Source organism: Arvicanthis niloticus, chromosome 3 (assembly GCF_011762505.2).
Source record: "Arvicanthis niloticus isolate mArvNil1 chromosome 3, mArvNil1.pat.X, whole genome shotgun sequence".
Classification (NCBI taxonomy): Eukaryota; Metazoa; Chordata; class Mammalia; order Rodentia; family Muridae; genus Arvicanthis; species Arvicanthis niloticus.
The window spans coordinates 23349749-23361979 of record NC_047660.1 but is presented as its reverse complement, the minus strand read 5'-3'; the positions used below and the strand labels follow the sequence as shown (position 1 = coordinate 23361979).

The 12231-nt window shown below is 39.8% G+C and overlaps 2 protein-coding genes across 7 annotated transcripts in view; one reads left to right on the top strand and one right to left on the bottom strand.

Annotated features, from left to right (window-relative positions):
- The window catches only part of Dis3 (DIS3 exosome endoribonuclease and 3''-5'' exoribonuclease), a 30302-nt gene extending 26121 nt beyond the window's left edge, over window positions 1-4181 (bottom strand). Inside the window, exons 1-5 of one of the 3 annotated variants that reach the window (XM_034498289.2) lie at window positions 3954-4152; window positions 3651-3718; window positions 3225-3382; window positions 1355-1548; window positions 509-582 (exon numbers count right to left, since the gene is read on the bottom strand). In XM_034498289.2, the coding sequence (XP_034354180.1) occupies window positions 509-582; window positions 1355-1448 (168 nt within the window). In that variant the 5' untranslated portion in view covers window positions 1449-1548; window positions 3225-3382; window positions 3651-3718; window positions 3954-4152. Of the gene's footprint in view, window positions 1-508; window positions 583-1354; window positions 1549-3224; window positions 3383-3650; window positions 3719-3953 lie in introns of all 3 variants that reach the window. The other 2 variants (XM_034498290.2, XM_034498288.2) reach the window with 2 other exon arrangements.
- A 55-nt stretch (window positions 4182-4236) lies between these two features.
- Window positions 4237-12231, top strand: part of Pibf1 (progesterone immunomodulatory binding factor 1) — a 159803-nt gene continuing 151808 nt past the window's right edge. For 2 of the 4 annotated variants that reach the window (XR_013109239.1, XM_076930668.1), the window contains exons 1-4: window positions 4446-4681; window positions 5601-5873; window positions 9744-9844; window positions 11130-11328. Coding sequence is in view for 3 of the 4 variants with exons in the window: in XM_076930668.1 (XP_076786783.1) it covers window positions 5622-5873; window positions 9744-9844; window positions 11130-11328 (552 nt within the window). In the remaining variant the exon portion in view is untranslated. Of the gene's footprint in view, window positions 4378-4445; window positions 4682-5600; window positions 5874-9743; window positions 9845-11129; window positions 11329-12231 lie in introns of those variants that run through there. The other 2 variants (XM_076930667.1, XM_034499270.2) reach the window with 2 other exon arrangements.

Genomic DNA, 12231 nt, shown 5'->3' with positions numbered 1-12231 from the left:
CTTAGATACCCTTTATTTAGGTTAGCCTGATATTTAATGTACAGAGCTTAATCCTATTATTTCACTTCATAATAGACCTTTACTTAGGTCATCACTAGACTGAAAACTTACTGAGCAACAGAAGGATTCTAGCTGCCCATTACCGGCCTACTGTGAAATTATGTATTTCCGTATGACTCCATCGCCCTCGTTTATGCTTCACGCTGTATGCATGGGTGGCCACTTTATCAAACTACTAAATTATTCACAAATGAACCATGATTTCATTTCATTGTTTTTAATTCAACACACACAGGTACTAGGTGTCAAGCCCAATTTTAAAAAGCCAATTTATTCAGCAATGACATTCTAATTAGCAAATCAGAATTTTCTTGTTTATAACCTAACTCTGTTCCTAGTCTAGTTCACTGGCATGTTCTAAATTTAAATATGGTAACTATAACCCAACATCCCAAGATGGTTATTTTTATATTTTCATATTTTCAAAACAGAGTGTACTGCAACATACCATCTCATCAGACAAACAGGCAAGACGATCTATAAGTTCAGGGTTAGCAGTCAGGCTCCTTACGTACTCTTCACCTAAAAAAAAAAGTTCTATTTTTAAATTCAAGGGCCTGGCATTTCATCTGGGCATGAGGAAACATGATGATCCTGTTTTGACAGTATACCTGCCATTTTTTGTTGTTGTTGCTTTTTTTTTTTTTTTTTTTTAAAGACAGGGTTTCTCTGTGTAGCCCTGGCTGTCCTGGAACTCACTCTGTAGATCAGGTTGGCCTCGAACTCAGAAATCCACCTGCCTCTGCCTCCCAAGTGCTGGGATTAAAGGTGTGCGCCACCACTGCCCGGCTTTTTGTTTGTTTGATACCTGCCATTTTTAATAAATGAAACAAACACCATGCCAACTATGTGATAGTGACTGAAACAGACCAATGGGTCCAGTGCACTCGAATTTTTACTACATCAACTGCAAACAATGAGGAACAACCTAACAGCCACTATCTACAACTTGCTTACTTATCGGCTCACTGAGAAATTTAAAATGTAAAAAGACTGATGACCCAGCAGTTAAAAACACTTGCTGCTTTGCAGAGGATCTGCTTTCAGTTCCCAGCACCATCATGGTGGCTCACAACTATCCCTTATTTCAGTGCCAGGGTTTCCAATACCTGCTTCTGACTTCTACATATATGTAAGCAAAAGTCACTCACATTAAAAACTGAAAACCATTTGTTTCGAAAAGATCACATGAAATCACAGACAATGAAATTATGTGTCATGTGGACATGTGGTCCGATCCTAATTTTTATATACAATTGCAAACACCCATAAAAGCGCCTACAGTCAGACCTACATGTGAAAGCTGGTATTCCTTCTTCTACAGCTTTTTCTTTGTTCTTCTTGTCATTTGTTATCAGGATAACTTGTAGCTGAGTCTCTGCTGACATCTTTTTCAGGTGGTCATTGTACCATTTTGCTGCTACTCGGATGGCTCTATCATTTCTGTCATTGGCATTCTCTCCCTGTTCTTGTTCTATGTAGGTGTCTCTAAATGTAAAAAAAGACAGAAAAACACAAAAGAAAAGTTAGCCCGTAGTGTAAAAACTTCTGGGACATAAATGTTCAACAGCCACTAATGTGAAACATATAAATGGCATACACATTCTACTTAAATTTATATGCTCACATTCCAGGGAACAATTCTACTGAGATCCTTTTAAAGTTTTCAAGATAATTTTCTTGAGAAAAAAATTGTGTTATTAGTGGGAAAATACAGAAACTCAAAGTTTCATTTCATGAAAAGAAGATATTAAGCCCTGAATTTATTCTTTAAACCATGGTATTAAATAATACTTTATAGGGTAGGAAGAATTAATAAAACTTTGAAGACTACATAAAACTTCACTCAACAAACCATAGAATAACAGCAATTGCTAAAGTTTGTAGTGTGACTGACTACATGATCATGTGATTCAATGATCATGTGATTCAATGGTTAATCAATAGATAATCCAGGAAAATCATCCATGGTAATCACCAAATCAACAACAAAGGCTGTGCAGAACTGACAAGACAAACAGTAAGTCCCAAACACAAAAGTGCACTAGTATAGTTCTTTCAGTCTGTTCTTCAAAGCCACTGTCTTTAGCATGGCTTTACTCCCTCCCATTCACTCTACCTACTAATGCTCTCAGAGGTGCAACATGTCTGCGCCTCTACAAATGTGCTCGCCACATTCATAACTATTCTGATAAATGGTCCATTGGTTACAAATTTAATAAAGCTAAGCTTACCAGTAAATCATATGAACATAAAATTTAAATTTGGTTAAACTTAGTTCCAAGATGTAAAAATGGGATGCACATGACAATGTTTAGAAACACTCTGGCTCACTAACCTTGGAACTGATGGGTGAACGCACATCCTTGGCATGGGCCAGACATGCTGCTAAGAACCTACAATGTATAAAATAATTCCATACAACAAAATCTACTCGGTTCAAAAATGTTAATAATGTCAAAGCGGAGAAAGTGACTAAGCATCATAGATACACATTATATATTATTTGTTATAATAGACGATCCATATGCTCTGAGAGTGCACAAAGGTCATGAACCTGAATTATAACAAATTATTTTTAGAAATCCAATTTCAATAAATCAGATGTGAGATAAAGCTTATTAATCATAAATTTGCATTTTTAATTTTTTTCACAAACTCCCACATTTTTTTAGAATTATTTATTTATTTTATGTATATGAATACAATGTAGCTGTCTTCAGATACACCAGAAGAGGGCATCAGATCCTGTTACAGATGGTTGTGAGCCACCACATAGTTGCTGGGAATTGAACTCAAGACCCCTAGAAGAGCAGTCAGTGCTTTTAATGGCTGAGCCAAACTGCCCCATTTTCATCCTATATTTGTTACTAACATAATATGGTATTGCAGGAACGCAGGCGATTCTTATCTCCAAAGAATCTTTCACTCGACTCAATAGACACAACTTAAAGGGAGTATTTCAGAGGTAAAGGGACTATTTTAGCCACTGGATCCTGTTTTTGGGTATGACCTCACGAACACTGTGAGACCTACATAGCACTGTCTTGCACAGAGCTAGGTAACAACCAAACAGCACAGGAAGCTACAGACGGTTTTTGATAAATTATTCCCAGGAAGTTTGTTTTGAATTTCGGTAACCCTGTGATTTTTGTGAGACTTACTTGTGGTGCTCATTAGTGAACGTATAGAAATGCTTCTCCTGGTTATTAGTCACATCCCTGATCCGCTTATATATGGGGGCACTCCGGTTCCTCACTTCTTGCAGGACTGTCTGTAGCACAATGACATTCCTGATGGCAGGGTCCTCGAGAACATCAATCTTAAAAACAAAAGCAAAATGTTAACTTTTCCCCTAGTGTTCAGTTATAACTTGTTTCTGTCAAGCCTAAATTCTTGTTACAGTTTAAAATATTGACTCTCCATTAGGCTAAAGTGTTACTTTGCTGTAGAAAACGTGACAACGTCACTGGACCCTATAGACATGAGATGATGAAGCACCCGTAATCGGACCACCAAAGTTTGCAATATCGAAGCTACTAATAAATAAATTACGCTGGCCCACACAATTTTTGTTCGTAGGCACTTACAAGCTGCCTGGGGGTCGCAATCTGGAGGCCACAGAAGCCCAGGTCCCCGGCTTCCAGGCATTTATAATCTAAAGTAGAAGAGACACCAGGGGTTAGAAAATTAACGTGTCTAAAAATACGACTCCAAGAACCGAAAAAATATAAATAAATAAGGCAACGTTAGGGAAAGGTACCTCGGCCTGGATAACTGGAAGCGAGGGTGGCCAAGGTACTTGCCTCTCCATCCCAAGACACGCCTCCCCGGTCCCCACTGTCCCTATCTGCCACGCCCCCTCGTCACCACGCGGCCCAGCGTCCACGCACCTGATGCAGCAGCACATTGGTGTCCGGCAGAAGGTAGTGCGGCCACGGGCAGAGGCTGCTCGCCTGGTCGCGGGGCTGCAGCTCCAGGACGGGACCCGCGTGCGCCCCGCCGCAGGCCGAGCAAGCCGGCGCCCCGCAGCCGATGTCATCCCGCAGGTAGTGCTCGCGCACGATCTTCACCACGCCGCCCCCGCGGGTCTTCTTTAAGAACGTTTTGGACTTGAGCATCTTGTCTCGCGGCGTGGAATCCCGACAAGGGCGGAATCCCGACCGCTACAAAACTCGGACGGAAAAGGCGTCAGACAAGAAACGGAGCCGCTTCCAACTCGTATTTCCGCCTCTTCCCGCGAGCTGTTAGTTTCACGTCTCGCGAGAAAACACTGATGCACGTTAGTTCCCGGACGGTCGCGGTGATTGGGCGAGTGTAGGTCATTTTGCCCATATGTGGGCGGGGCTTTCCTCTGGACTGCAGCTCCCAGCCTGCACCGCTTCCGACTGGCTTCCGGGAAACAGTGCGCTTGGGTACCTGTGCGCCCCAAGTTCTTCCGACTTCTTCTGGGACAGGGAGGGTGGTTGTCTTGGTGACCGCTCCTAACGGTCCGGTAGCCCCGAGATACTTGTTGAGGGGTTGCAGCCTGGGCTGCTGACTGCAGACGCCAGTGGTTCTTCCAAGTGTCCGAAGTGAAGGTGGTTTTAGCCTTCCACGCGGAGTTACTGACGCTTGAGAGGTAGCTTCCAGGAATCTGTCTCCCTTTCTTTCACGCGCGGTGCAAAGATGCTAAAATGTATCAAGTTTAGAATTTATAGATTTCTTAGCCAAAGAGGGAGAAGCCAGTTCCTGGTCCTTTGTAACTCACGCGAGGATTTGTTTTTTTATTTTACCTTTTCTTTTCACCCCTTCCCTTTCAAAAGGAAAGAGGCGGATTGTACTGTAGCTCTTCCTGTTCCCACCACCACACACACCTCGTTCCTCAGCGTTCCCCTTAGAAAATCTGAAATAGCTAATTCTGTAACTATTTCACTAAATCGTGTAGTATTTAAACAAAGGAGATACCAAAATCTTTGTGAAGGCTAAAATGTGCCATTTATTTAGAATATTCGAGTTTTTACTCTCCTAACCTCTTGTTTTTCAAGTTATTTAAAAACGCTTTTGTTTCACTGTGAGCCTCTTTTCAAATTTTTCAGTGATGCCTTACCTGCAAAACTAAACCTGGCATGTAAGTCTTGATGTCTCCTCTGCTCTTGCTTTATGAACCCTCCACCAACATACAAACCTTTTCCTGTGTCTGTCCAGATTTAAATACTACTTCTAATGAGAACTTACACTGACAAAAATCAACCTCTCCTTGAGTTTGAATACTTGTTATTATAGGGCTATCCTTTCTATTTTACATGACTTTATTTACCTCTGTTACCTTCAAGTAAGATTCTTGCCCCCAAGATACACACACAGGACACACGGGTGAGTTCATGATAGGATTTAGTGAATGTGTTTGATTTGAGCAATAATTCATAGCACTAATCTATCTTAGATTTGGGACCTTTCAATACCTAATGACTTTGGCAGTCTTTGGTGTCTCATTAATGCACTGCATGCCCTGTAGTAGGTTTTTTGTATATTTAACTGTATTTCTTTTTATTCTACAGAAGATTGATTCAAATAACAAAATGTCTCGAAAAATTGCCAAGGAATCAAAAAAAGTAAATATCTCCAGTTCTCTGGAATCTGAAGATATTAGTTTAGAAACAACCATTCACACAGATGATGTTTCCTCATCAGAAGAGCGAGAGGGTAAAGTCAAAATCACCAGGCAGTTAATCGAAAGAAAAGAAATACTTCATAATATTCAGTTACTAAAAATCGAGCTATCCCAAAAAAACATGATGATCGACAACTTGAAAATGGACTATCTTACAAAGGTAAGGTCAGATGCAAATTCTGTTAATGTGCCTTATTATCTCTAAACTGAAAAGAAAAAAAATAAGTTGGTATATAGGTTGGGTGTGGTTGCACATGCCTTTAATCCCAGCACGTGGAAGCAGAGGCAGGTGGATCTCTGAATTCTAGGCCATCGTGATTTACATGGTGAGGTCTAGGGCAGCCAGGACTATGTGACTTCTCTATCTTAAAAAAAATTAAATATATATATGTGTGTGTGTGTGTATACATACATATATATATAATTGGAAATTAAATGGTATATTTCATTTTCTTTCTAATATTGCCTTTTTGCACTTTGCATATTAAAATGGGGTGTTTTAAATATATTAATGAGTTACTTTTAAAGGCTCAATTTTTAAAGTGTGGCACTAGTAGAATATGTATTTTCTTAAGAGTAATTTGTAGCCAAGATTTCTGTGACTGACTGGTTTGATAAGAAGAATCAAGATCATAATTGTATCGTTGAATCTGAATTGTCCTTTCTTTAGAAGTCTGATTTTCTTGTTACCTTCCTACACAGTCCCTGTGTGTCTGAGAGTTACTGTGTCATACAAGTGAGACTTAAGTGACCATTGTCCTTAGCAAATGTGTTATCCTTTAGCAAAGGTGAACTAGTTCTTGTATTTTGGTCTTGTGTAGTTATTTTGTCCCCGGATAGTTCAGGGACTACCTGGTAGAGATTAAGCGAGTCCTAAGAAATAGTGACGGACTTCAGACATTTCTGCAGTTACTTCTTCTGTTCCTAAGACAGTTACTTGTTTCTGACAGTGAACTTTCCAGCTTTACTCTCCATCGCAGCTCCCCTGCAGAGCCCCTCTGTCCAGCAGTTTGCTTTTGTCTTCATGATACTTCCTCCTGTTAACTTGGTCTTCTGTTTTAGCTCTGTGGTAATTAATATGCTAGGCATATTAAGAAGCATCAGTGTTTTTCTACTAGAAGATAATATATTTCTTTTGGGCCAATGAGATAGTTTCATGGGTAAAAATGCTTAACCATACAAGCCTGGGGACCTGAGTACCATCTCTGGGATGTCTAGTGAAAAGAGAGAACTAACTCATGAAAGTTGCCATGGCATGCACACGCATGCGCACGTGCGCTTACACACACACACACACACACACACACACACTCATACAACTTAATAGTAAAAAGGAGAAGGTTGGAGAGATCGCTAGACAGTTAACTGTACTTATTACACTTACCATACAACGTGGGTTCAAATTCCAGAACCCATAGTTTCAGGGGATTCAATAATGTTTTCTGGCCACTAAAGGCACCAGACTCAAACATACATATGTGCAGGCAAAACATTCAAACTCATAAAAGTTAAATAAATCATAAAATAAAGTATTGCTTTAAAATTGTGTTATTTACTTATTTCTGAAATGATTGGTTTGAACCCAGGGCTTTCAACCTGCTAGACATGTGTCTACCCATGAGGAAAATACATGAGGAAGAAAGAACAATTTCTTAATGGTGCCCCTCCAAAACCTCCAGGTTTTAACAAAGTCAAGAAATAGCATTTCACATTAATGACTGAGCCAGCTGAGCACATAAGGTTAGAGCTGTTATTCTTGCCTTGCTCTATTTGAGCTCCTGGAACAGGAATTTAGGAATCAGAATTTCTTTTCACAGTATAGAGGGTGAGCTATCCAGGAGCGGTTGTGAGTTCTTGATCTGTTCTGGGTCTTATATCTTTTGCTGGGTCCTTGCCTGACTGAAGGGCAGCTAGTTTTCTCCATCAGTCTTTTTCATTAGGGCAATCACTCCTGTCCTGGGCACACTGTCTGTGTAACCTAAGCATTCCCTAGACGCGCCCCCCCCCCCCCAACTCCTATAACATTGGTGACTAGGTTACCATATAGGGAAGTAGAGATAAGAGAATACAGACACTTAATAAGCACACAATACATATTAATGAAATAGTAATGTTATTTTTCATTCCTTTGTATACCAAATTATACATGTACATGTACCCACACATATAGATCTACTGGTTTTGTTTCTCTCTTTCGCTCTTACATTTATTTTGTGTTCTGAGAACACACATACTATAGAGCACATGTAGAACACATACAGAGTTCAAGGACTCATAAGAGTTGATTCCCCCCCCCCCCATTTTTAACTTAACTTTTGAAAATTTCAAATCTGACTTCTCTATGTGCTTTATTCTCCCTCCTCTCTCCTCGCTCCAGTTCCTCCAATGTATTCCCTCCTCCTCGCCCCCAAATTCAAGGCTTCTTACTTGGCAAGATATCTGAAATATGTACTTAATCAGGAGGTAACCAACAGCCATCTAACTGGGTTGCAGCCCATTTAGTAGAAGGACTTTCATGTCTAATACTATACGCATAGGCACCTAACCCTTGGCTGGTGAAGCCATATACCTAGAGGAGAACCCATTATAACCATGTCCCTAAACCGCTATAATTTCTAGCTACATTACAACTTATCTATGAACCCACAGATGAATAAATGGTTTGCAGCAGACCACAATTAGTCAAAATGCAGAAAACAACTGACCTTGGGGAGTTCAACCCAACTGATACATCTATGAGACAACCGCTGTGTACCTAAGGCCCAGGGTACATCTTGGAAGAGGAGAGTGGAAATATTTTAAGACCATAACTGCTGGTTCTTTCTTTCCACTGTTTGGGTTTCAGGGATCTAACTCAGGTCATCAAGATTGGCAGGAAGCAGTTACCTACCAAGCTATGTCACCAGCCCACTTTGTTAGTGTCTTTTAATAGACTACAAGGACCCTAAGAGCAAGGACACACTTTGTACTGTGTTACTGCTGGGTTGTAGTACTTTGACTAGTGTCTCACATATAGTGCTTAACTGTCTAACCTCATTTTGTCCACTGAAGTGAAACCTCTGGATTGAGCAGTACAGACTTGGACAAGAATAGTTCCACTGGAATAGTGTGGGACAAATGTATATTGAAGCTTTACTCTGAAAGATAGCAGGGAAATGCTATTATAGCCTAGGAGTGATGAGATCAAGGTAGTGCTGTTGTTTTGTACATAGGAGGCTGGATGTATTTGCTTCATGGTAAAGATGATCTAGGAGAAAGGGAGCTTGATGTAAGAAGGATGATGTTAAATTCATCTACTTTTTAATGGAGAAACAAGAACTGTCTGGATTGAAAGGAAGGGAAAAGGAATGCATAGACTAGCACAGGACCAAGTCTGCAGGGGTTAACAGATAGCACAGGACATAAGGGAACTGTAAGATTTATATGGGCTGAGCCATGTGTTGTTTTCAGTTAGTCACAGCGGAACTTGTTGGCAAAGATCTCTGGGAGTGTACTCTGATACAGTAGAGTTTTTTACAAAGAAAGTGACTGGAAAGTGGTATACTTTTGTTATACATTTTAAAGGTCAGATAAAGGAAGATGTGGAAGTTTGTGAAGTATCAGAAAAGGAAATTGGTGAGGAAGCATATAGTAGGCCAGACAGGCATGTCAACAGAGCCCCCCTTTTTTTCTTTTTAATTCAGAAACTATGAGATAAGTGAATTGAGCAGTCACTTGTTTTGTTCTGGGTGTTTCTGTTGTCACCTCCATGGAAGTCACTAGAGGATGTGCAGTGCTCAGGTTAACTCGTGATTTACCAGTATGAGCAGAGTGCTTACAAGAAGTTTCTGTCTGAATGAGCTTTGTGGGTAAGTTAGGGGAGAATCATGGCAATCATAGCCTGGCAAAAACATCTATAAGACAGTAGCCTCAACCCAGAATCTTTGTGGACTCCTGTTCTGTTTCTTTTGAGTGGTTTGTTTTGTTGTTGTTGTTGTTGTCATGCTAACTGAAAGCTGAACTTAGAACTTACTAGATCCTCTCTGTTCAGATTGAAGAGCTGGAGGAAAAACTTAATGACGCCCTTCACCAGAAGCAGCTGCTGACTTTGCGATTAGACAATCAGTTGACTATCCAACAGAAAGATGCCAAGTAAGACAGTTTTTCACAAAAACCTAACATCTGTTTATCAACTAAAAGTAATTTTATTTTTGCTGATGCATTTTGCTATAGGCTATAGTAGAGAAATTTTAAATTAAATATGCTTATCTTCACAGCTAGACCACCAAAGAGTAGGTTGCTTTATAACGGTATATAAAATACACAGTTAAGATTTAATATTCATTCAACAAATACTGGCCTGTATAAGCAACCTATAAATTACAGAAAGAACTTTCTAAATTTACCACAACTTGGTATGTACATAAACGTTTTCTTCATTCACTCTATAAAACATTCTGGATTATCCCAGCTATTGAATTTCACTGATATATAAGTGTGTGTGTGTGTGTGTGTGTGTGTGTGTGTGTGTATACACACATACATACACAAACACAATTAATATGCCTATGTCAGGTAGGTATATATTTATCAAGTGGGAATTAAGCCTGGTGTAGTGGCACACACATATAACCCGAACACTAGGTAGAATGATCAAGAGCTTAAGGTCATCCTTGGCTACATAATGAGTTGGAGGCCAACTCTGACTAGGTGAGGCCTTATCTCAAACGAACAGGCAAGAATTAGAGTTATGAAGTAGCAACGAAAATAAGGTTTTGTTTAGGGGTGGGTCACCACAACATGAGGAACCATATCAAGTGGTCAGAGCATCAGGAACACTGACAACTTCTGTGCTAAAGTTTTAAAGCCTTCTGTGTTGGCTTTGGACCCTAGTTACTAATTTCCATTTCTCTTCCACCTGATACTGCATCTCTTTAATACAATAAATAACACTGAACCCGATAAAGTAAGTCTGAGCCATGCTGGCAGTATAGAGACTGGAAGCTGACTCTAGATGCAGCTGAGAAGGACATTCTAGAGTCAGCTTCTAGTCTCTATACTGCCAGCATGGCTCAGACTTCATAACTCTAATTTTGCTGCTGTTTTGAATTATAATGTAAAATCTGTATTTTCTAAGGGTCTTAGGTGATCCCTAAGAGGGTCATTCAATGCCCCCAAAAGAATCATGAGCCCACAGGTTGAGAACCACTACTCTAGCAGAGCCAATGTATAATTTTGTGATTTGAATTTTTTAAGTTATTAAGAATGTTGATTCTCTAATAATTTGAGATTATATATTTTACTAATCTGTATGGATTTGCTACTTCATATTTAACTGCATACATAAATCAGCACTGATGGTAGCCAATAATACTATATGAAACTCTGAGAAAAGTCTCAGTGATTTTAAAGCTTGCCATAAATTCTCTTAATGTAGAAAATACCAAGAACTAATGAAACAAGAAATGGAAACCATTTTGTTGAGACAAAAGCAACTGGAAGAGACAAATCATCAGCTAAGAGAAAAGGCTGGGGATGTTCGTCGAAATCTGCGAGACTTTGAGCTGACAGAAGAGCAGTATGTGAAGCTAAAATCCTTTCCTGAAGATCAACTTTCTATTCCTGAATATGTATCTGTAAGTGTCATGCATCATCTGGACAAACCTCCAAAGCTCAGGGTAGTAACACATACTGTAATCTCAGTCCTCAAGATCTGGGGATAGGATCTCTGGAGTGAGCTGGAAGCCATCCCTGTCTCAGAAAAACAAAAACAGTAAACAAAGAACAAAGCTCCATCTAATCTCAGACTGAAATTAGCTTGGCATGTTTATAGAGACATTCTTTCTATATATGTTTTTCATGTTTATGTTTTAAGTTAGCATACAAAGTAATTCATTACCTTTTGGTGTGTTTATGACACACGTGTTGCTGTTGCTCATCCTCCTCTCCCTGAGACCGCCCTGCCTCCTGACCTCCTTCCAGATGCTTCCTCCCTCCCATAAGCAGTTCACTTCCTTCCTGTTACATGTGAGCACTTACCCCTCTAGTTGCCACTCCACCGAAGAATTCTTCCCCCCACCACCCCCTTCTAGGTTTGGAGTTACACACATTTAATTTTAAAGTGGGTTCCACATAGGAGAGAAAACATATTTGTCTTCTTATATATATATGGCCTAATGAAACCATATGTAAAAAAATTAGATACATATTTGTAGGATTCAAAAATAGTTTTTAATGCTGTAAAACAAAAAACAAACAACGTAAAAGATGTACCAAAAAAGGGGAGAGGGAAATCACAGTAGTACAAAAGATTAAACAAAAAGGATACCTGGCAGTGGTGACACACGCCTTTAATCCTGGCACTTGGGAGGCAGAGGCAGGTGGATTTCTGAGTTCAAGTCCAGTCTGGTCTAAAGAGTGAGGTCTAGGACATCCAGGGCTACACAGAGAAACCCTTTTTCAAAAAGCCAAAAACAAACAAAAAAGCCAACAACAACAAAAAACAAAAAGGGCGACTGTGGAGACACAATGACTTGCGC